This window comes from Scylla paramamosain, chromosome 2 (assembly GCF_035594125.1).
Source record: "Scylla paramamosain isolate STU-SP2022 chromosome 2, ASM3559412v1, whole genome shotgun sequence".
In the NCBI taxonomy this organism is placed as follows: Eukaryota; Metazoa; Arthropoda; class Malacostraca; order Decapoda; family Portunidae; genus Scylla; species Scylla paramamosain.
This window is the reverse complement of record NC_087152.1, coordinates 18,272,044-18,296,582: the sequence shown is the minus strand read 5'-3', so window position 1 is coordinate 18,296,582 and position 24,539 is coordinate 18,272,044. Positions and strand designations below refer to the sequence as shown.

At 38.5% G+C, this 24,539-nt stretch overlaps 1 protein-coding gene across 9 annotated transcripts in view; it reads left to right on the top strand.

Moving 5' to 3' along the window:
* The first annotated feature begins 568 nt into the window (after positions 1–568).
* The window catches only part of LOC135111334 (protein transport protein Sec31A-like), a 36,997-nt gene continuing 13,026 nt past the window's right edge, over positions 569–24,539 (top strand). For 2 of the 9 annotated variants that reach the window (XM_064024604.1, XM_064024595.1), the window contains exons 1-16: positions 570–726; positions 2,448–2,678; positions 3,029–3,218; positions 3,459–3,589; positions 4,148–4,250; positions 8,495–8,706; positions 10,501–10,696; positions 10,828–10,959; positions 11,216–11,392; positions 13,699–13,875; positions 15,372–15,458; positions 15,741–15,947; positions 16,068–16,239; positions 16,352–16,500; positions 21,027–21,197; positions 21,791–21,928. In XM_064024604.1, the coding sequence (XP_063880674.1) occupies positions 2,476–2,678; positions 3,029–3,218; positions 3,459–3,589; positions 4,148–4,250; positions 8,495–8,706; positions 10,501–10,696; positions 10,828–10,959; positions 11,216–11,392; positions 13,699–13,875; positions 15,372–15,458; positions 15,741–15,947; positions 16,068–16,239; positions 16,352–16,500; positions 21,027–21,197; positions 21,791–21,928 (2,445 nt within the window). In that variant the 5' untranslated portion in view covers positions 570–726; positions 2,448–2,475. Of the gene's footprint in view, positions 741–1,049; positions 1,069–2,447; positions 2,679–3,028; positions 3,219–3,458; positions 3,590–4,147; positions 4,251–8,494; positions 8,707–10,500; positions 10,697–10,827; positions 10,960–11,215; positions 11,393–13,698; positions 13,876–15,371; positions 15,459–15,740; positions 15,948–16,067; positions 16,240–16,351; positions 16,501–21,026; positions 21,198–21,790; positions 21,929–22,457; positions 22,548–23,144; positions 23,172–24,539 lie in introns of those variants that run through there. The other 7 variants (XM_064024558.1, XM_064024553.1, XM_064024577.1 and 4 more) reach the window with 7 other exon arrangements.

The following is a 24,539-nucleotide window of genomic DNA, read 5'->3' as shown; positions in this document are numbered from 1 at the left end:
TTACGTAGTTATTAGTTTGTCAATGATTCTGTATCAGTGTGTGTGTTGTATCTAGAGAAAGGAAAGGGGGGAGAGGAGGAAGAGAGAATAACAAACTAAAGGGAGGACAAATGTAAGAACATGTGCCTCGTCAGAAATACAAATATAATAAAGTTCTCTCTCTCTCTCTCTCTCTGCAACGGTCCCCACTGCATATGTGTTATAGTTTGGAATTTATATCATATGTATTTACAGGAGAGAATATGTGGTACTATACTATCTTTGTGATATAGTAATTATTATTTCATGGTATGCAGAAGGAAATGGGAAACTACACTGGGAGCTTTGTTGTGCTGAGGTTCTATATATATATATATATATATATATATATATATATATATATATATATATATATATATATATATATATATATATATATATATATATATATATATATATATATAATAACCACGTAACATCTGATCACTGATTATATAAAAAATAACCAAGGGATTTTCCATTCATGGAAAGTAGGTAAATAGTACTTATTATTATTATTATTATATTTATTTATTTATTTATTTTTTAATGTAGGTAGAGTCCTGCAAAGTGTCCGGGGCGGTAGCGGACGTGATGCGGGCAGCGCCAAGTGGCCGCAGCCACGTAGGAACATTTTAGTTGACATCTGATAGTGGTCGGGGAGGGTACGTTGTCGCGGGGCTCCAAGCAGCTTGACGTAACATATTCGTAAGTATTCACATGTAAGAAATTAACTCATAGATCACTATTTCTTATGAATTTGATGCAAACAAGTCAAGATTTGTTGTGGTAAGTCAGTGTATTTGACATATTTATGTTGTGCGGTGGCACTTTACGTGGCCCTGCTTCGACCAGGCACTGCCACACGCTGTCCTCCACACCAACACGCTGTTCCTTCATGTTACCTGTGGCAGAGGAAGCATAGTGTGGAAGTAGGGTGTGGGCGTGGCGGGCGGGGATAGCACCGGGCAGAGGCGCTGCTGGTGTGGCACAGTAGCGCTGCCTCTGTCACGCGCCGGGTTGTACCTTGTTATGTGCATTTTTACAAGAGTGAGTCGGGTTTGTTATGCGCTGCCTTTTAACCCCAAGTTACCATGTTTTCTTATATTTTGCTTGTATTGTTTGCAAACACGACCTCTGGTGATGCCCGTCTCTGTTTAGCGCACTGGACCAGTTTTGTATAACAGGACAATATATATATATATATATATATATATATATATATATATATATATATATATATATATATATATATATATATATATATATATATATATATATATATATATATATATATATATATATATATATATATATAAGTCCCATCTCGACTTAACTATTGTAACTGTACCCAAATTTTTAAAGTTACTACTTTTAGCTGAACCTGTTGTGACAAACACAGCTGTCAACTTTTGGATTGGATGGCTGTACAGTGGCAAAATTTTTAAGTTTATTATTGTTATTATTGTTTTCTGCAAATTACTTAGGAAAATACGTGCAGTAAGACAGTGTGTTATGGAAACTATTTGATCCAATTACTCAACCAGTTGTCTCCCAGCTAACACATAATCACAGAAGGCATCACTAAATATAATTATAGACAGATGAAAACTTAGTTGTTTGAGCCAGCTGGGAAGATGATTGTGGCCAGGGTGAGTCGTAATCGCTGGATTTTTAAACTAGCTGCTGGCCATGTTTTGCACCCAAGACAGCTTCCTTGGGATTGTCCAATGGTTCTGAGCTTCTAAGTTCTTCTTAACTTAGTGAATTTAACTACAGGCAATTGGTAGAGTGACGAGAATACTTCTTAAAAGGACTGTTTATCTGGTGGCTGGCGAATGATTGCTGGTGAGGCAGGCAGAATCGTGGCCTTGTGGGTTCCCAGCTTGCCACATCAAAAAACAAAAGCTATATGCCTTTCACACACTTCTGCCTTGGTTTTATTTAATTTAATAACTAATACTTAGTTTGTACTAGATTAATCTTAATTACCCTTTACAATTTATATACAAGTCACAACACAAGCCAATAATACATTGATATTATGCATTACAAGTGGAAATATCCATATGTGTAATGTAAAACTGGTTTTATGCACAAATGTGCAACACTATTAAAAATACATTAACGGAGTAAATCTTTTGCAAAAAGCAACAAATTTGAAAAATAAGAATCTCTTTGCTCTTCATTTTCAATTTTAGTTATTTTCATATTAATTTTTGTACCTTTCCGTCAGGTGTTGATGTGTGTCATGAAGATTTTGTTTATAATATGTCACTTTTGTTTATTCTTCCATACCTTCTGGCCTTGTGGTAGAAACTCTGGTTATGTTTCCACATCTCATTCCAGTGCCTTAATGTCATAATTTTGCATTGTACCTGACACACAACTCCATGCACTACAGAGCTAACACAATACTTTTCTTCCAGATAGAGGAGGCACAAGAAAAACGACACAATGAAGGTCAAAGAAATAAGTCAGATGGCCAACATTGCGTGGTCTCCGGCTGCCCAGCGACCGAGCTACCTGGCCTGCGGCACCACAGCCAAACAGCTGGATGCAAGCTTCAATACCAACTCTTCCCTCAATCTTTATGATCTCAACACTGGCCAAACTAACTTGGAGATGAAGCTGACTGCCTCTATTGAATCTCCAGCCAGGTAAAGACTTAGCTGTGTGTGTGTGTGTGTTTGTATGTTTTTTTTTTTTTCAGATACAAATGATAGCTTTGATATATTGTTGGATTCAGTAAGCAATGTAATATGATAATTCATTTAAATGCATCAACATTTTTAAGCTCAGCTGAAGAAACTCAAACCTTAAAAGGTAGAACACTCATTTTAGACATACAAAACAATGAATAAGCTTTTCCAATTGAAATTCTTGGTCCTAAGGTAAAAAAAAAAAGAAAGAAAACTGGATATTCTTGCATAGGAGAGATTTATTAAAACTTTTTAAAACACTGCATGAAGTGAGTAAAACTGACATTTTCTTATGTTTTTCCATCAAGATTCCATGCCTTGCAGTGGAGTGGCTTAGGCTCTGAGGCATCTGGTCTCATCTATGCTGGTTGTGAAAACAAAGCCATTTACATATATGATGCTGCTAAGCTTCTGGCCAAAGCTTCTGACAGTCTTGTGGGTACAACACAAGGCTTACACACTGGCCCAGTGTTTACTATTAGTTGTAACTACTTGAAGGTAAATATAGTTACTACTCATTATTATTACTGTTTTTATAATTTCTTCAATTTTTTTGTTGTTCTGTTGCTGTGTAATAGAAAAACAAAAATTTAAAAAATCTGAAAAAAAACAATCTTTAGACAAAATAAATAAATAGTTTTGAAATGCATAGATAATACATAAGTACTTGCATGTATCAGTCCCTCTTTGTACTTTTTGGGGCCAATGCCTTTCATAATGTGTTTGTATCACCTCCAGGCAAACTTTGTGGCCTGTGGCTCTTCAGATTCTGAGGTAACTGTTTGGGATGTCACTAATCTCAGTGCTCCAATCATCCCGGGCAAGAAGCTCTCCTTGGGTGCTGATGTCACCTGTGTTGAATTCAATAGGTGAGTGAAGCCTTGGAGTCTCTATGTGTGGCCTCTGACTGTTGTGCTTTTCTTGACTCATGGCTGTAACTTTGTAGTTGCATGTAGTACAATAGATATTGTTTTAGATTAAAGTGGGCTGTTGATAAACATGTTCATGTATGTATTTTTAAAGTTTATAATTTTTTTTTTTTGGGGAGGGCTGAATTATGATGTTGATCTTTTACTAAAGGAATTTATCTGACCCTGGTTTTTTCTTAGTAATTTCATATATGTAATTATTTTTGAAGGAGAGAAGAGAGAGAAGATATTAGATGTTACATCACTTAAGTGTTTGGCTTTGATTGTCTCAATTTCAATCCATTGACCCATTATATGGTGTAATAGGTTGTGGGTCATTTCTTATTCTTTTATCCTTCTAGTAAGGATTGTATTAAGTATTTGATCTTATAGATATTCCATATTTGATCTTGTAACTTATTCTTCAAAAGATGTTTTGGGATCTGTAATGCTGAGAATAACCTCATAAATTTAATAAAACATGCTAGTATGTTATTAGAAACATAATGTTGGTTCCAGGCAGGTGGAGCACATTTTTGCATCCACTTGTGCAGGTCACTGTGTGGTGTGGGACCTAAGGAAACAGTCTTCTATTATGACCATCTCAGACACTGTGTCAAGGGTAAGTACTGATTTATTTTGATTTTTATATTATTCTGTTGCTTGTATTTTTTTTATTTTTTCAATAAATTATTTATGTCAGGAATGTGGTATCTCCCATAACTCTTTGTGTGTGTGTGTGTGTGTGTGTGTGTGTGTGTTTACCTAGTTGTTGTGGTTTATGGGAGGAGGAGACTAAGCTCATGTTGTCCTTTCTCATTATCTACTCTTATCCAGTTTTCCTTAAAATCATGTATAGTCATTACATTTACTACTTCTTTTTGCAGCTTATCCCAGATTCCTGTCCTTTGCAGGAAACTGTTCTTAATATTCCTTCTATACACTCTCTTCACTTTCTCATGCCCTTTTGTGCTTCTAAAGTCTCTCACCACCAAATCACTCAAGTTCAGTTTTTCATAGCCTGACAAAATCCAACACTAGGTAATCAGTTCAACTCTCTCTTCTCTCTTCCAAGGTGGGCAGGTTTAGTTTCTTTAGTCTCTCTTCATATGACAAGTCTGATTGGATCATAGGCAACTTTGTTGCTGCTCATTGTATTCTCCTTTTTTTTTTTTTTATGGTCCTTTTAGTGCTGGGAGACCATATCACTGCTGCATATATCAAACAAGGTATTATCATTGTCACAATTAAATTCCTAATCATCTCTTCATCCAGATAGTTGAATACTGCTCTTATGTTTCTCACCAGATTATATGTTTTCCCTGTCTTCCTTCTTACATGTACCTCTGGGGACAGCTTATCAGTGACAGTAATTCCAAGGTCTCACTCTTCACTCTTCACTTTTATTTCCTTATTATCCAATTTATAACTGAAGACTGGCCTCACACAACTATGCCCAAACATCAACACTCCACATTTTTTCGTTAAACTCCATTTTCTAAATGCCACTCCAACCCCAAGTTACATTCAGATCTTCCTGTAGGGCTTCACAATCCTCTATCCTCTCCACTTTTCTCATCAATTTTGCATCATCAGCAAATAGACTTATGTAGCTATTCACCCCTTCCCTCATACTGTTCACATAGCAAACATAACTGTTGCTATTACCAACCCCTGCAGGACATCACTAATTACCTCTCTCCATGATGACTTCCTATCTTTGACCATTGTTCTTATTTCTCATCCTCTCAGAAAGTCACTGATCCAATGTAGGAGTGCTCCTTTCTGCCCACCAAACATTTCTAATTTCCACAGGAGTGTCTTGTGGGGCACCTTATTGAACATTTTCTTAAAGTCCAAATAAACACAATCTATCCATACCTCTCTTTCTTGTATTATATCTATGACTCTGGAGGAGAAGCACATTAAATTTGTTGTACACGACCTTCCTTTTCTAAATCCATATTGTCTGTCTGTTAATATCTCTCTTTTCCAGATATTCATTCCATCTTTACTTCACTATTCTTTTTCACATTTTTGCCACTACACTTATTAATGACACTGGTCCATAATTAGATGGTTCTTCTTTGCTTTCATTCTTATATATAGGGACTGTATCTGCTTTTTTACAATCTTTGGGCACCACTCCTTCCCTTAATAAAATTATGATAAGTTTGTAAACTTTGTATGAAAGTTGATCTCTGCATTCCTTTAACACCCAATTAGATACTCCATCAGGTCCCTGCACTTCCTCACATCCAAGTCTTTCATCATTATTCTTACCTCATCCTCTGTTACCTCAGTCTCACTCAATCCTTCTACTCTTACATCTACCATCACCAGTCTATCAAATGTTCCCTCTACAGTGAAGACACTTTGAAAGTAGTTGTTCAAAACTCTGCAATTTCTGCTTCTTCCTCAACATGTGTACCATTTATTTTCAGTTTGTTTAACCCCTTCTTATTTATCATTTTACCATTCACACATCTATAGAACATCCTTGGTTCATCCTTACATCTGGCCACAATATCTTTTTCATGATTCTTTATTTCTTCTCTCCTTACCTTGGAGCATTAATTTCTCTCCCTTTTATATTTTTCCCATACCTCACTTGTTTTCCTTTTCCTCCATTTGATCTAGGCCAGATCTCTCTTCCTCCTTACTTCCTCATATCATTTATTAAACCTCTCCTGCTTCTTAACCTCATGTATCCTTATCATTGGGACAAATCTCCTTACACCCTAATTGTATATGTTCATAAACTCTCCCCATTTATCTTCTATTTCATTTGTTTCATGGAATTGATTTCAGTCCACTTGCTCAAAGTAATTCTGCAATTTTTCAAAGTCTGTTCTTCCATAATTGAATCTTCTGTAGTACTCATTCTTTCGTATCTTTCCTCCTACTCTCAATGTACACTCCACCACCACAAGATCACTTTTTACCTATTAGACATTTATAGTCTATATCCTTGACGAGTTCAGGTTCCTTTGTAAAAATTAAATCCAGTCTAGTGGGTTCATCTTTTCCCCTGAACCTCATATTCTCTTTCACCCATTGTGTCATTGAGTTCTTCACTGCTATTCTTAACAGCTCTCTGCAAGACTCGTCACTCCCATCCACCAACCACTCTTCCCACTTAACCTCTTTGCAGTTGAAATCTCCCATAATCATAAGATTGTCTCTGCTTGCCATCATGTCTTTCACACATCTTTGTGTATCCTCAAATTTAGCTTTGTATTCCACAACCCCCCAGGAATTTGTTTTAGGAGGAACATATACCACTGCAAAGCCTATTTTTCCACCTTCTCTACACACCACCTCAACTTTAATCGTTTCAGCCAATTCATAATCACAGTTAGTCTCATGGGCCAATAAATCCTTTCTCATCAAAATCATTACTTCACCTCATTGTTTTTCACTTATGTTTCTCAGCCATACATTGTACTTTTCTTCACCCAAAATATTCACTTCAATATTGTCACTTAGCTTTGTTTCACTAATTCCCATCACATCTGGAGCATACTATCTTAAGTAGTCATTTAGTTCCACTTATGCTGAAAGTAACCTATTCACATTAGTTCATTTTCTCACTCCACTCTCTCTTTTCCGTCACTTTATCAACCTCATGTCCCTGACTTTCCAATAAAACTTTGTCTTTACCTCCTTTGTTTTGGGTAGCCTGCTTCCACAATTTGCTTGTTTTCGCTTTCTTCATATCCAGGTGTTTTTGCTGTCTTTTTTCCTAATCTCCATGCTCCTCTTAGTATCTCTTCTGCTACTGTTTGCAATTTAAGTTTAATCCTCATTGGTTGGATTTTTTTCTTCAACATACTTTCCCAATCTTGTTACTTTCTCAGTCTCCCCCTGCCAATCATTCTCATGTTTAGTCACAACATTTACCAGATTGACTGCAATGCTCCTTTCTTTTTCTCTTTCTTGTTTAGCTACTATCTTTTCCTCTTTGATCCCCAAAAGCAATTATGCATTTTCTTCTTTACAGTGTTCCTAACCAAATCTTCCTTTTCTTTAATAACTAACTATTGCCTTTTTTACAGATATTTCCTTATCTTTCAACTGATTGTTCATTTATCATCTTTAAATTAGTAGTTTTGTCATCTTTTTTTTTTCTTTCCCTACACAGGATAACTATCAACTTTTTCTTGATTAATCCCCACCTTTACCTTGCAGCTTTCTAGATTTTTGCTCAATCCCTTGTATTTATTATTCAACTTCCTATTCTCATCCTTTCTCTCATTTTTTAGAAATTCACATTTCTCTTTATAAGCCCTGTTTTCCAACTCTAAATATCACATCTCTTTTCCAATTTGTTAACCTGACTGGACAAACTAGCAATCCTTCCACTTGCATCCGAGGGACCTTCATCGTCAGTAGTTTCTTCTCTGATAATATTAGTGGTGGTGAACGAATGTTTTAATGGGCCTGATGTCACTTGATTAACTCTGCTCTTTGGGCTATCAGCCCAAGTTACTTGTTTTTGTTTTGGTCAAGCACCAGTCCCATCACCTGCCATCTTCCCAACAGTTCCACATTGATTGACCCCCCAAAAAAATAAATGTATAAATAGTTCATGTGTATTTTATGCTTAATATCACACCTAAAGACTGGGATAGCACTATTCCAACTCCTCCTCCATGCTCACCCACTTCCTTTACGTGAATGATGCCCTCAGCCAGAGTGCCAAAAAAACACGTTTGCTCTCTTGCACATTGTGTGTGTGTGTGTGAACATCTTTTTTCATGGTGAAAGGGTTAAACAACAGCCTGGTGGTTTATTTTAAAGAACCTTTAAGACCGTGAAAATCCTGTGAGCTTGTACTTACTTAAGGTGTCTGTGCATTGGCAGATGAAAACAAGTAACGTTATCTGGAACCCTCATGTGGCCACTCAGCTTCTGTTGTCAAGTGACAACGACCTCACCCCATGGGCTCAGATGTGGGATTTGCGTTATGCCACTTCCCCTATCAAAACTTTGGAGGGCCATCAGCGAGGTGTGCTCAAGACTGCCTGGTGTGTCCATGATCCCAACCTTCTCATCACTACAGCCAAAGACAGCAAGTAAGGGTACACATACATATCATTCCCTTCCTTATCATTGTCACTGTCATCCTGTATGATATGATTTTGATTGGGAGGAATGGTTTAAGCCAGTTGCCACACCTTATTGGTTTGCAGTATCTTGGGAGGGAGCTTGCAGTATAAAGTGAGAAGGCAAAATTGTCTCCTCGCATGTTATTCTACTGTATATTATATTAAATCAACATTTCCTGTAAGGGGGAATCACTAAAGACAAGATGTATACATGCATATACATGCATTCACAGTTAAATTCACAAGTGTTCCCTTACATTTTAGCCTCTATATGTTAATCCCTATGACTTAGCTTCAAGGCCTCTATGAAGAGGAGGCTGATCCATCCTACTTACATTGGGTAAGGGTCAGTCACTGCATACTTTGGTCTACATCAAGCAGACAGCAGAGGTTTACCTTTCTGCACCACAATAAACCCATTCTCTCTTCTCCATCCTTTACCTTGTCAGCTGATCATCAGTGTGTAAGGGAGAGGGAAATCACATATATTTAGTTTGCCTTCAGCTCATTCAGAACAGCACCAACATGTGCAAATCAAAATATACATGAGGTCTCCTGCATTTGAAGGGTTGCTTGTGAAAAAAAAAAAAAAAGTGACAAAAATGCACCCAAAGTTTGGCAAACTTCCAATAACCATAACTTTCTTATTATATGTACTATGACAATGAACTTAGTCTCAACTTAGTCTCAAAATGAATGATATTTCAAAATGAACGATAGACAATCAGAAATCATGATGGTCTCAAAAAATGTTCAAGATTGATAATCATTACTTAATTTTTGCAAATTGTGTTATGGTTTTGGAAAGTTTAGTGATTGTAGCAAATATGCAGCAGAAAAAGCTGGGAATGTCCTTTCTGTGTCTCAACCAAGACACCAAAACAAAAGGCGGGTGAATGCAACTGGCCTCCCATTGGGTGAGAGCATCATGTTATCAGAGGGGAGGGTTCTGATTGGCTCTCCCTGCACTTGAGTGAGCTCCCCATCTTATATGGAATTTACCTAAGAAAATTTTCCAAATTATAACAGCTACTCATTCTGGATGAGCAGTCCTTCTAACATGGAATATTGCTCATCAGCATCACACCTGCATTGATGGTTAACTAAACACCAAAATAATTCTCTCATTGTATAGATTTTTGACTTTACTGATGGGACACTCATCCACTCCTGGGGAAAAGTTAAGACCATATACATTATCTCGGTTTTCACCAGGATGGCATGAGTGGCCTTTTTAATGCAGGATGCCTCATATGACCAATATAAATTTAAAACTTACATAAATAAAATTACCTGAAAAAAACTCAGATATAATCAACTTGAGGGACACAAAAATATGAAGGGAAATAGCTTTGGCATTATTGGCACTATTCCATGAACACGAAAGAAAAATACTACTCAGAATGGACTCATTGGCATTAGATTGTAGGAGAAAACATCAAAGAAAGAATACAGTATGGCTTCCTTGTGAATAAGAGATTAAGGATAAAGAATGTTTCCTTCTCTATTGCTCAGTGTTCAATAGTGTGCACTAACCTCATGTAGAAAATAAAGAAGAAATTCTAACCAAGTGTTCAGTGACACTACAGAAACAGAAAATGAAGCAGGAAAAAAATTAGTGACCAGAGGGTGGAACAAAACACAAGTCTTTAAACTAGAAGAAGAAATTATTGGCAAAGAGAGAAAGAGGAACCATTACAAAGGCATGTCCCTGCCTATTACTGCTACTACTACTAAGACACTACACTGTCTGTATTTCAGAATTTATGTTTGGAATCCCAATGAAGCTAATCGTGGCTCAGAGATTGTTGGGGAGTTTCCATCTTACAACCAATGGAGTTTTGACTTGGACTGGTGTAAACATGACCCTTCACTGGTGGCTGTGTCATCAGTGGATGGTTGTGTCAGTGTGTACTCTCTGCTTGGAGGAGGACTGCCTCCTGCACAGTCTGACAAGGTGGGGTCTTGTGTGATGCTCTAAAGTATTGCAGAATGAGAAAGCTTCCATTGTAATTCTAGAAAAGATCTGTTTCATGTGATAGTAACAAATGTATGTAGTTTATATTGTCATTAATCTTGTCTCAAAAGTTCTCACAGATTGCTGACTCTTTCCCTGGGATGGACATTCCTGCAGTAGTGCCACAAGGAGCTTCCCCTCAGCCCATCAGACTTAGGAATCCACCAAAGTGGTTTGCTCGCTCTGCAGGAGCCAGTTTTGCTGTGAGTTTCTTGTTTTTTATTCTTAAATAGGCTTGTTTTTTATTCTTAAATAATTAAGTTTACAATAATCTTTACAAGATCTCATGAGTTACACCACTTTACATTGTACACATACTTTGCTTGGGACTTGTTCACCTTCTCTACTCCACCTTTGTACATTAGTAGATTTCCCATGGGGCTTTTTTTGTGGGAGCTGTTGTCAGTAGAGCCAGCTCTATTGACATAAACATCATAAACCACGTATTGGTGTCTGCAGTTTGGTGGCCGCTTGGTGTCATGGAACAATCAGAGCCGCAGTGTGGAGATTGCACAGGTGGTGACTGAACCAGAACTGGTGGAAAGAAGTTCCCAGCTGGAGGCAGCACTCTCACAGCCTCAATTTGGCCCTTACTGCCAGTCCAAGGCTGAAGCAGCCACTCAGCCTAGTGACCAAGTGAGTGAAAGTGTGTGTGTGTGAGAGAGAGAGAGAGAGAGAGAGAGAGAGAGAGTGTCTGCCTTTTTTCAGTTATCCCACTTTTCTGCTGATATTGGTCCTGGTAGAAGGATAGAGAAATAGCATTTTATTCTAGACATATATTGACCTGCTCTCTTGTATTATTTTTTATTTATTTATTTTCTTATGTAGTAGAGGCACTGGCCAAGGGCAAAAGAAATGCAGCAAAAAAAAAAAAAAAAAAAACCCACTGACGTGCTGGTCCCCATACAGAGTTGAAAGCATTAGTTAAAAATACAGGATAAGTGTCTTGAAACCTCCCTGTTGAAAAAGTTCAAGTCATAGGAAAGTGGAAATACAGAAGCAGGCAGGGAGTTCCAGAGTTTACCAGAGAGAGGGATGAACGATTGAGAATACTGATTAACTCTAGTATTAGAGAGGTGGACAGAATAGGGGTGAGAGAAAGAAGAAGATCATGTGCAGTGAGGCCATGTGAGGATGGGAGGCATGCAGTTAACAAGATCAGATCATAATTTTCAATCTGTAGAACACCACCTCTTCTCTACTAAACCTCATCTTTTTCTCACTGAAACATAGGTGTCTGAGGCAACTGATGGTAGCCCCTTTTCTGTTCTCTCCTACTTTCTCTCCTCATTTTCATTCCAAAGCTGGATGTTGCATTTATGTGTGCAGTGATTGCTCTTGTTAATTTTCTGTGGCTTCCCTGTGTGAAACAGCCTGGTTTTCCCGAAGGGTTGGACATCTATGAAAAGATGTGGAAAAGTGCAGGGTGGTATCATCAGCATAGGAGTGAATAGGACAAGAAGTTTGGTTTAGGTCATTGATGAATAGTAAGAAGAGAGTGGGTGACAGGACAGAACCCTGAGGAACACCAGTGTTAATAGATTTAGGAGAAGAACAGTGACAGCAATAGAATGGTCAGAAAGGAAACTTGAGATGAAGTTACAGAGAGAAGGATGGAAGCTGTAGGAGGGTAATTTGGAAATCAAAGCTTTGTGCCAGACTCTATCAAAAGCTTTTGATATATCCAAGGCAACAACAAAAGTTTCAACAAAATCTCTAAAAGAGGATGACTAAGACTCAGTAAGGAAAAGCCAGATCACCAGTAGAGTGGCCTTGACGGAACCATACTGGTGATCAGATAGAAGATTGTCAAGTGATAGATGATCTTCCTGTTGAGGATAGATTCAAAAACTTTAGATAGGTAGGATATTAAAGCAATAGGATGGTAGTTTGAGGGATTAGAACGGTTGCCCGTTTTAGGAACAGGTTGAACGTAGGTAAGTAGGTAAATTTCCATCAAGAAGGAAAAGTAGATGTTGACAGAGAGTTGAAAGAGTTTGACTAGGCAAGGTGCAAGCACAGTTTCAGAGAACAATAGGAGGGACCCCATCAGGTCCATTAGCCTTTTGAGGGTTTAGGCCAATGAGGGCATGGAAAACATCATTGTGAAGAATTTTAATAGGTAGCATGAAGTAGTCAGAGGGTGGAGGAGAGGGAGGAACAAGCCCTGAATCATCCAAGGTAGAGTTTTTATCAAAGGTTTGAGCAAAGAGTTCAGCTTTAGAGATAGATGTGATAGCAGTGGTGTCATCTGGTTGAAATAAAGGAAGGAAAGAAGAAGAAGCAAAGTTATTGAAGATATTTTTAGCTAGATGACAGAAGTCACGAGGGGAGTTAGATATTGAAAGATTTTAACACTTTCTGTTAATGAAGGAGTTTTGGCTAGTTGGAGAACAGACTTGGCATGTTCCAGGCAGAAATATAAAGTACATGAGATTCTGGTGATGAGAACAGGCTGTGTTAAACCAAGGTTTGGAAGGTTTAGGTCAAGAGAAAGAGTGAGGAATGTATGCCTCCATGCCAGACAATATCATCTCTTTTATGTGCTCATTACACAGAGATGGATCTCTGACATGGAAGCAGTAATCATTCCAAGGAAAATCAGCTGGTTGCCTCATCCTCAGGTCACCCCCTAAGTAGCAGAGGCAAAATGCCAGTGGCACCTCTGCTTTAGGGGATCCTGAAGAGGGTTTGGAGCGATAGGACAAGATACAGATATGAGATTGTGATCGGAGGAGACCAACAGAAAAGATAGAGCAACAGTTTAACCAGAAGGATTAGAGGTTAGGAAAAGATCAAGAATGTTGAGCGTATCTCCAAGATGGTTGTCTCCCACTTGCAGATCTTACTGTCAGAGCATTCCTAAACAGTGCTTTTCCCTTAAATACTGTACTGCACATTATCCTATCACTCCTTAACTCTGGCCATTGTTCTTATCCTAGATGCTGTGGCAATATATTGGGGCCAACTTTGCTGAGTCCCCTCGCACTAAGATCATGGAGCTTCTGGGATATTCCACAACACAAGTGTCCAGTCGGCTGTGTCCTGCTGCTCCTGAGACAGAAGGGGTCACTGCTGAGGTGCTTGCTGAGAAAATGGCCAATTTGGGTACTGCCAATGTAAGTCATGTTCTTATGTTAGATGACAGACCTACAATTCATGTTATCTTAGGTGAACTGAACTTGGCCACACAGTCTGAACCCAAACTAGTTGCACCTAAGTTCATGATCTGAGCACAGTACACAAAGCTTGGAGGAGAGATATATTTATTAGATGTAAAGATTCTGATTGCCAGAAAGACTCATTGTCACTTTGGGGTATTGATTCTTGATAGAAACTAATTGGTTACTCAGTGTTTTACTGAATTTTGTTTGTCCTGACTTTGACACAACTTCGAAGTAGCCATTTTGAACGTGACTCCAGTGGTCTTGATTACAGTGAGTGTCTAATTATTTTGATTTATCCTCAAAATCATGTTTTCATGTTGATGCCAAAAATCAGTTTGCAGAAATAGAAAGTGATTTGTAATGTGGCATAACCCAGATGACTATGGTGTGTGTGATATGCTTAATTTATTTAATTATGTGCTTGCACAACATTTTTATCCTGAGTGTTGCAACACATGCTTGCCTCCAGCGGAAAACTGAGTCAGTCACTCATGAATGGTTATTTGTTCCTGTGAGTAACTTTCAGGTTTGCTCGTAGTATTGATGCACTTTGTAAAGTTTTGTACTGGCTTGTTCTGTTATAAGTTTTGATTTTGTGACTAGGTTATTTCAGTACTGGTAATTTTTCCCTAAAAATTATTATTGTGTGTTTTTGCATGAACACTTCAATGAGGAAATCATTGTTGATTGTAAGCTTGGTATCAGATTTTTCATCATTATTTCCTCAGCATAATGAATTTGATGCCAAGATATGAGGCAGTCCCATAGTAAATGTAGAGCAAGACAGATCCTGTTCCCCTCTCACACCACCTTGAAAACAAGCATGTCACTCTGATGTATGTGTTGCAGTTGACACTTTTACTTTGCAGCACATGAATCATCCTACCTTTGCTTTTCCATTAAATATTTGTTGAATCTCTCTCTCTCTCTCTCTCTCTCTCTCTCTCTCTCTCTCTCTCTCTCTCTCTCTCTCTCTCTCTCTCTCTCTCTCTCTCTCTCTCTCTCTTTTGTTTTTCTTTACATCTTGTTCTTATTAATTTAGTAAGGTAACATTTCTGTCATCATATAGCTTATTCATACTCCTGAAAGTATATACTATAATGCCTATTATAGACATTATACTGTAATAAAAAAGATGAGTTATAGTTAGGGGTTGCAAGCAGCTTTTCTTCAGGTTATATTCAACTTGTAGTGAATATTATAAGAGTACAGTCTTGAGCAACAGCCCTCACCTTTCCTAATGCTCCAAGAATCATACTCTTCTGGGGCAGAAAAAATCTAACACTTACCTTTGACATATTTTCATATTTCCTCCTAGCAGCTATTTGTCCTGTTTCACCTTAAGGAATAACGATCATCAAGAATGTAGAGGAAAAAAAACTTTACCTACTTTTGTCTGTACTTGTTTTGTCAGTCTTTGTACAAAATACCTTAATTTCATTTCACAGGATGGCAGCACAGGCTCCCTTGACCCTAGTGAGCAGTTTGAGATGATTGCCTCAGGACAATCATTTGACAAGACTCCTGAGACTGAGGTGAGTGTCCATAAATGCTCATTGGGTATGATGAAATTCATCACATATGCATGTCTCTTGCTACACCCTTGGCTTCAAGCCCACATCACCAAGGTTTCAGAATAACTTATTTCATGTGGTAAATTCTTAAAAGTGTATGCTTAAGAAAATTGTATATTGTATATATAGATTACTAGATCCTTTTTCATTTTAAGATCATCATCTTTGCTTCAGTGCAGGCTCATACTACCATAAGACAATGCATCATGCATTATATTACTCACTGAAGCCTCCCTTGTGTAGACTGCAGAGTTGGAGGGTGAGGGGGAAGCCAGCTCAGTACCAGTGAGTCTGGAGGTGGAGGTGAAGGAGGGGAACAACCAAGGCCTTATAACTCAGGCCCTGCTTGTTGGTGACTTGGAGAGTGCTGTGGATCTTTGCCTTAAGGATGGCATGTATCCACATGCCCTCACCCTTGCTGCTCATGCTGGTCCTCACCTCTTTGATAAGGTGAGTACATAATCCTTCCATTTAAGGTGGAAAATGATAGTCTCCCTTTTTATCTCTTCTGTATTTTGCTGTGAATATTTTGTTTATCCACCTACCTCCTTCTTTATCTCAAATCAACAGACAAGGGATGCAGTACTGAAGCAGGTAGATGGAAGCATTGCTTCACTGGTGGGAGCTGTGGTAAGAGGGGACCTGACAACCATTGCCACCACTACCAAGCTCTCCAATTGGAAAGAAGCTCTAGTAGCCATTCTCACCTACTGCAGCAATGAGCAGTTTTCGCAGCTTGCAGGTCAGAAGACAGGATGATATGAAGTGTAGTGCTGACAGAAAATGTCATCTTGTATAGTTAATGTGATCAAATGTATATGTTTTTAACCAGAGACTTAATTTTACAATACCAGAGACACTTGGAGAGCGTTTGGAGGCCAAGGGTGACTCTCAGGCCCTGCTGAGTGCTGTGATCTGCTACATGTGTGCTGGCAGTCTGGAGAAGTGTGTGTCTTGTTGGATCAAAACAAGGCCAAGCACTAACAAGCCCCAGGACATGCAGGTGATCATCATCTTGCTGCACTTTGCATTTATCTAAATTATCTTTAGTTGATTCTTCCTCTGTGTATGCTTGTTTGTGGATGTGTGGATATTTTTTTTTTTTTTTTTTTTTGTGTGTGTGTGTGTGTAATAACTATAATAATTGCAGTTTTATTGACCAAGACATAAAATACAGGATAAAGTGTTTCTGAAGAAATCTTTGGTTTATCTTACACACTACAATATTTTGGCTGTCACATGATGCTGACAACCTGGGAGGTCAGGCCTGGGATGATCAGACCAACCTGTGTATTTTTTTCTGAGGGTTTGTTTCTCCCCCCCTAAGCAGCAGATCACAACTCCTGACATACACCAGGTACTTAATCACTGCTAGATGAACAAGGGCTACACAATAAAGGAGTCCACTCAAAGGTCCCTGACCTGGGAATCAAACTCAGGACCTTCCTTTGTGAATAGGGTGTGCTAACCACTGCATCAGTCCATGTGTGTGTGTGTGTGTGTGTGTGTGAGGGAGGGAATCTTAGTAAATGTTCTAAAAAGAGGAAGGAAGAGAGAGTTTGTTTTAATGTGTGTGTGTGTGTGTGTGTGTGTGTGTATATATATATATATATATATATATATATATATATATATATATATATATATATATATATATATATATATATATATATATATATATATATATATATATATATATATATATATATATATATATATATATATATATATATATATATATATATATATATATATATATATCACACACACACACACACACACACACACACATATATGCATTTATTTCACAAGTGTGTGTGGTTAGATATAGGTGTTTGTTACTTCACTCTAATGAATGTGTACCCATAAGTAGGTACATGTTAGGTTCCAAATTTTTTTTATTTGTGGAGCATTAACAAATTGTCAATTTTTAATGTTGACAGAGTAGCTGCAGTGTTTAGAAGGCAGGAGGAGACAGTAGGCACCTGCCGAAATGATAATTACTCTCAGTGAGGTCTAAAGCACTGGATCACGGGGTGCTGTGAACATCATTAAACCCAGCAGTGACCTCACTGAACATTTCCCTTTGTGTCTTGCAACACAAGGGGACAGTCACAGCCTGCCCTCTAAAGACAACTCTCTTCCTCCACACAAAACTACAAGCACCTGATAACACACACACCCTTCCCTCAAAATTTCAAAATTATCATGGCGACTCCTACACCAGCCTCAGAGTCCCCATCTGTGGAGGGGACCACAGATGTCCCCAGGTCAGACTGCTCTTCTGATAATGACCCTAAGTGTCTTGACACCCCCCTCAACTTTTTCTTCATAAACTTTTGCAACATTCGCGGTCTAAGATCTAATTTTCAATCTGTGGAACACCACCTCTTCTCTTCTAAACCTCATCTTCTTTTACACACTGAAACTCAGGTGTCTGAAGCATTTATTTATCCCTTTCTCTGGTAAACTCTGGAACTCCCTGCCTGCTTCTGTATTTCCACCTTCCTATGACTTGAATTCCTTCAAGAGGGAGGTTTCAAGACACTTATCCACCAATTTTTGACCACTGCCTTTACCCTTTTACGGGACTGGCATTTCAGTGGGCATTTTTTTTATTGATTTTTGTTGCCCTTGTCCAGTATCCTTCTTACATAAAAAAAAAAAAAAACTGACAGTAGCCCCTTTCTTGTTCCCTCCTACTTTCTCTATCCTTATTTTCATTCCAAAGCTGGATGTTGCATTTATGTGCGCAATGATTTAACCTGCTCTTGTGCCCATGCTCTTGAATCTTCCGAGTTTTCCACCATCTGGTTATGACTACAGAGTCACTCTCATACTAAATTTATCTGTGCTGTATACCTCTCACCTAACTCCTCTGACTATAAGAAATTCTTTGACTACTTAACTTCGAAAGTGGAGCACATTCTCACTCTTCCTTTTTGCAGAGATCTCCATTCTTGGAGACCTCAATGTTCACCATCAGCTTTGGCTTTCCTCTCCCTTCACTGACCATCCTGGTGAACTAGCCTTCAACTTTGCTATCCTCCACGACCTAGAGCAATTGGTGCAACACCCTACACGTATTCCTAACCGTCTTAGAGATACGCCCAACATTCTTGACCTTTTCCTGACCCCAAATCCTTCTGCTTATGCTGTCACCCTCTCTTCTCCGTTGGGCTCCTCCAATCACAATCTCATATCTGTATCTTGTCCTGTCACTGTAATCCCTCCTCAGGATCCCCCTAAGCGAAGGTTTCTCAGGCAGTTTGCCACTGCTAGTTGGGGGGGACCTGAGGAAGTACTTTGCTGATTTTCCTTGGAATGAGTACTGCTTCCATGTCAGAGACCCATCTTTGTGTGCCGAGCACATAACAGAGGTGATAGTGTCTGGTATGGAGGTGTACAATCCTCACTCTTTTTCTTGACCTAAACCTTCCAAACCTTGGTTTAACACAGCTTGTTCTTGTGCTGTACATGATAGAGAGGTGGCCCACAAAAGGTACTCAAGCCTTCCATCACTAGAATCTCGTGCACTTTATATTTCTGCCTGCAACCATGCCAAGTTTGTTCTCCAACTAGCCAAAAACTCTATCATTAACAGAAAGTGTCAAAATCTTTCAAGATCTAACTCCCCTCGTGACTTCTGGCATCTAGCCAAAAATATCTTCAGTAATTTTGCTTCTTCTTTCCCTTCTTTATTTCAACCAGATGGCACCATTGCTATCACATCTCTCTCTAAAGCTGAACTCTTCGTTCAAACCTTTGCTAAAACACTCTACCTTGGACGATTCAGGGCTTGTTCCTCCCTCTCCACCCTCTGACTACTTCATGCTACCTATTAAAATTCTTCGTAATGATGTTTTCCATGTCTTCACTGGCCTAAACCCTTGGAAGGTTTATAGACCTGATGGGGTCCCTCCTATTGTTCTTCAAAATTGTGCCTCTGTGCTTGCAGTTGTCAAACTCTTTCAACTCTGTCTGTCAACATCTACCTTTCCTTCTTGCTGGAAGTTGACCTACATTCAGCACATTCCTAAAAAGGGTGACCGTTCTAATCGCTCAAACTACTGTCCTATTGCTTTAATATCCTGCCTGTCTAAAGTTTTTTAATATATTGTCAACAGGAAGATTCTTAAACATCTATCACTTCACAACCTTCTATCTGATCACCAGTATGGGTTCCATGAAGGCTGCTCTACTGGTGATCTTCTGGCTTTCCTTACTGAGTCTTGGTCATCATCCTCTTTTAGAGATTTTGGTGAAACTTTTGTTGTTGCCTTGGATATACCAAAAGCTTTTGATAGAGTCTGGCACAAAGCTTTGTTTTCCTAACTACCCTCCTACGGCTTCTATCCTTTTCTCTGTAACTTTATCTCAAGTTTCCTTTCTGACTGTTCTATCTATTGCTGCTGTGGTAGGCGGTCACTGTTTTTCTTCTAAATATATTAACAGTGGTGTTCCTCAGGGTTCTGTCCTGTCACCCACCCTCTTCTTATTATTCATGAATGATCTTCTAAAGCAAACTTCTCGTCCTATCCACTCCTATGTTTATGATACCACCCTGCAATTTTCCACGTCTTTTCGTAGATGTCCAACCCTTCAGGAAGTAAACATTTCAGAGAAGCCACAGAATGCCTGACTTCTGATCTTTCTAGAATTTCTGATTGGGGCAAAGCAAACTTGGTATTGTTCAATGCCTCAAAAACTCAATTCCTCCATCTATCAACTCAACACAGCCTTCCAGACAACTATCCCCTCTTCTTCAATGACACTCAACTGTCCCCCTCTTCTACACTGAACATCCTCGGTCTGTCCTTTACTTATAATCTGAACTGGAAACTTTACATTTCATCTCTAGCTAAAACAACTTCTATGAAGTTAGGTGTTCTGAGACGTCTGTCAGTTTTTCTCATCCCCCCCAGCTGCTAACTCTGTACAGGGGCCTTATCTGTCCATGTATGGAGTATGCCTCACATGTCTGGGGGGCTTCCACTAATACTGCTCTTCTAGACAGGGTGGAATCAAAAGCTTTTCATCTCATCAACTCCTCTCCTCTAACTGACTGTCTTCAGCCTCTCTCATTGTCGCAATGTTGCATCTCTAGCTGTCTCCTACCACTGTTTCATGCTAACTGCTCTTCTGATCTTGCTATCTGCATGCCTCCCCTCCTCCTGTGGCCTCGCTGCACAGGACTTTCTTCTTTCTCTCACCCCTATTCTGTCCACCTCTCTAATGCAAGAGGTGGACAGTAGTCTCAATCATTCATCCCTTTCTCTGGTAAACTCTGGAATTCCCTGCCTGTTTCTGTATTTCCACCTTCCAATGACTCAAATTCCTTCAAGAGGGAGGTTTCAAGACACTTATCCTTCAGTTTTTGACTACCACTTTGGACCCTTTTCTGCGACTGGCATCTTAGTGGGCTTTTTTTTAATCTGATTTTTGTTGCCCTTGGCCAGTGTTCTTCCTACATAAAAAAAGAAAAAAAAGGAAGATGCAGATGCCTAATTTGTTTGGTGGGTTTTGCAGGATCTGGTGGAGATCATCATGGGTCTGCAGCGGTCACTGTCCTGTGCAGGCCACTCAGTCAATCTGAGTGAGGGCAGCACAGTCAGCTCTCTGCTCTGCCAGTATGCTTCCCTCCTTGCTGCACAGGGAGTACTGAGGACAGCAGTCTCCTATCTCAACTCAGCCACTCAGGTTAGTTAGCAGTCACTGCACTTATTGAATAACTTTTGTGAACATAATCACTATACACAATACACTGGATTGACAATCTGAACTAAATTGTGTACATTAAGGAGGCCTCAGTATAGCCTCTTGATAATGCTTGAAATACCATTATAAAAAATAGGGAGCAGGATTGGTGTGTAGTGTTACATTTGCTAAAGAAACAGGTTTTATTTCAAGGCATTGTGCAGTTTTGCTATTTCTTGAACTTCATTTGCATAAGCACTGGCATCCTGTTTATGGTAATCTGTTTGCATAACATGTATTGATATAAAGGTGTGATCACAAATTTATTTTTGATCAGTGTAGCATAATAAAAGCTGAAAATGCAAATGACTATATACATTTTGTTTAATCATTAAAGCAGCAAAATTAATTTCTTGCACAGCAGAATGATACTTTAAATGTGAAATACTTACTAATAGAAATATGCCTACCATTTGGGAATATATGGTTTTTCAGAAAGGAGTTACAAACATTGAAAAGCAATGACAGTAAACTTTTAGTTGTACTCTGTAAAGACAATATGTTTTACTTAAGTGTCACTTCTGTAACCACTCCAGGGTGAAATGGCTGCTTTGAGAGACCGCCTCTACAGAGCTCTTGGTTACCCCACAGGGACCAGCACAGCCACCCCTGCCACACCCCATCAAACAAACCAGAGGCGCACCTCCACCCCACATGCTTATGGCCAGCAACAGGTGAGCTCTGCACTTCTTAGTGACAATATTTTGGAATGAATTAAGCAAGCATTACTGAATGAAGAGGGCAGTGTTAATGTCCGTGGTATTGTCATGAGTGTTTGAATTGCAGGTATGATTTCCTGAAACTGTACTGATTTGTTATTTCAAGAGAATTTTCTCTATGTAGTGGTGTGTTGCTCTTTTCAAGTTTCCCTTTGGCATTATATGATTTTTTCCCCTTGTCCTTAGGAATAGCAACAGGAAGTGTGGATATGAAGAGCAGGAATAGGTGTGCTCTTGTATAATGATCCGTGTTAGCACTGACTTGGTTCAATTTCCTAGGGTAGTTACGTTATCTTTGACTTACTTGTTGAATATGAACTGCTTATTTTCTGTATTCAGAATGTGGTGATTAACATGATCTCAAAGAATAATTCCTAATTTTTAGTATTTATTAAGGCATTAGTCATCAAAATTGTTGCATGTGGTGGATGACAGAAGCAGCAATATGTAATAGTAATCATTCAATTTTTTGCTCAACACTAAGAGTGTATCCATGGCATACAGCAGTGACTATCATTGGAGTGTTAAGCGACTCTGGCTTCATCCCAAGGTGGAAGTGCCACAGTTTTTCCTGGTTAAGTATTAAAGTTAGACAGTGGGAATTAACATCTTGTAATTGGTTCTTGTACAGGATCTGTAGCTTGATACTCTTGGTACATGACTGGTCAGTTATGTTAGAGGTCATGTATCTTTTCATAGAGTATACTGATATCTTATGGAAGTGTAGAATTATATAGATTACTAACAGATATATGTATGTATGTTTGTGAGCCCCACTTTTTTTTCTTTTTACCATCTGGCCTATGGTTAGATAAGTCAATCATTTGAAATTACTGAGACTTAGAAATGATCCTTTAAAGAAGTATGGTTACCTTCATGTGGCATTGTAGTAAACCACAGTGCAACTAGTAGAACTGCTCTTCAAGGCACTGTCATATGACTGGGGGAGAGGCGATAACAGTTACTGGTGTTGTTGACAGGATTCCACTATCTTTACTGGAGTGACATTGCCTCTAGAATGGAAATAACCAAAAAACTGTCAAATATGAGAGCTTACTTATATTTAAGCAATTTCATATAATGTACTGATATGCACTGATGATGTTTATGTGTACATAGAATAGACTAAGCTCAATAAGATATATTTTCCTGGCTTACCACTGAGGTGCAGCAGCCTTCTGCAGCTGTGAATTTCTTGGTGAGTGGTACTGGTAGTGCTTGAGGGCTGGCTTGTGCACACTGATGAGTGCTAGGGACACAGAGGAGTCTTGCCAGATACTCACTGAAGTGCTTTGCTATAAATGGGACTTGTTAGCTGCATGTTTATCTCTCTGAGCTCTACTGAAATGAAGTTGAAATGGAGATAGTTTCTTTGCTTTAATTTTGTGGCAATTAGATTGCTTTGAAAAAAATTGGACTTAGTAAGTTATGTAAAGTTCTTAAGTGTCAGTTTCAACACCTTCATTTAATTATGTATTGATGAAAAACATGTCTTCACTTCTGCAGGTGTCTTGAATATAATAAAGCATATCAGTAATAGAAAGATCTGCAGAATATTGAATCTTGCACTCTGTGAATGCCAGTGGTTGGATGGTGGACTCTCACTGTATTAGTGTATATCTTTCTATATGATATGCAATGAATCTTGATGCCACACAATTTGCTGAAGACTCATATTGTTTAGTTTAGTCGTGTTTGTTATTTTTTTTATTTGTTTATTTATTTTTACTTATTTATGTCGACCAAATAGCCTTTTGCCACACTAAGAGACTGGCTGCTGTCCAAACCTGTTTTACTCTTACATTCCTTAGGCAGGGAAGACAGGGGAAACGCAGCAAGAAAGAGGGCCTGCATTATTTATGTAATGATGAGAGTGCTTCTCTGGAATGAAGCATGATTTCTGTTAGTAATGGTTCACACAAGTAACTTTTTTTGGAGATCTAATCACAACAAAAAGTCCCATCTACTATGTTGCTTTTAGTACAAATAAAGAATGGCAGAATTTTAATGTAGCTTGTAATTTGCTTATGCATATTACTTTCACTCTTAGTGACCTCTCAGTGCTTTATATTTTCTTAGTGAGTTTGCACTTTTGTGTTGTGACACCATCTCTGTCTGAGGTGTAATACCTTAACCACTGTGTTGATACATGTGCATGAGTTTATTAATTTATAATTACTGTTACATAAATACTCTTATTAATCAGTAGTTACTATAATAATTGTAATGTACATGTGATATATCATAGGTTTGAAAGAACCATGACACAAGCCTGGTTTTAAAATTATGTATACCTCATAAGTGACATCATAGAGACTGTCCATCCAGGAAATTAATTCAGTGGCAGAGTCATTAAATAGTTTGGCACTTTCATTTCACAATCCAGTACAGGCTAGGAAAAGAGCAGAGGGTACAACCACAAAGAAGTGGGAGAGATTCATAAGCTGTCCAACCCTGAAAGGGAAAATTAGGACATCAAACAAAGTGACAGTGTTGATGATATAGAGTAGGGTGTGTTGAAATAAGCAATGATTTACTGATTAAATAAAGTGATGATGATGAAATA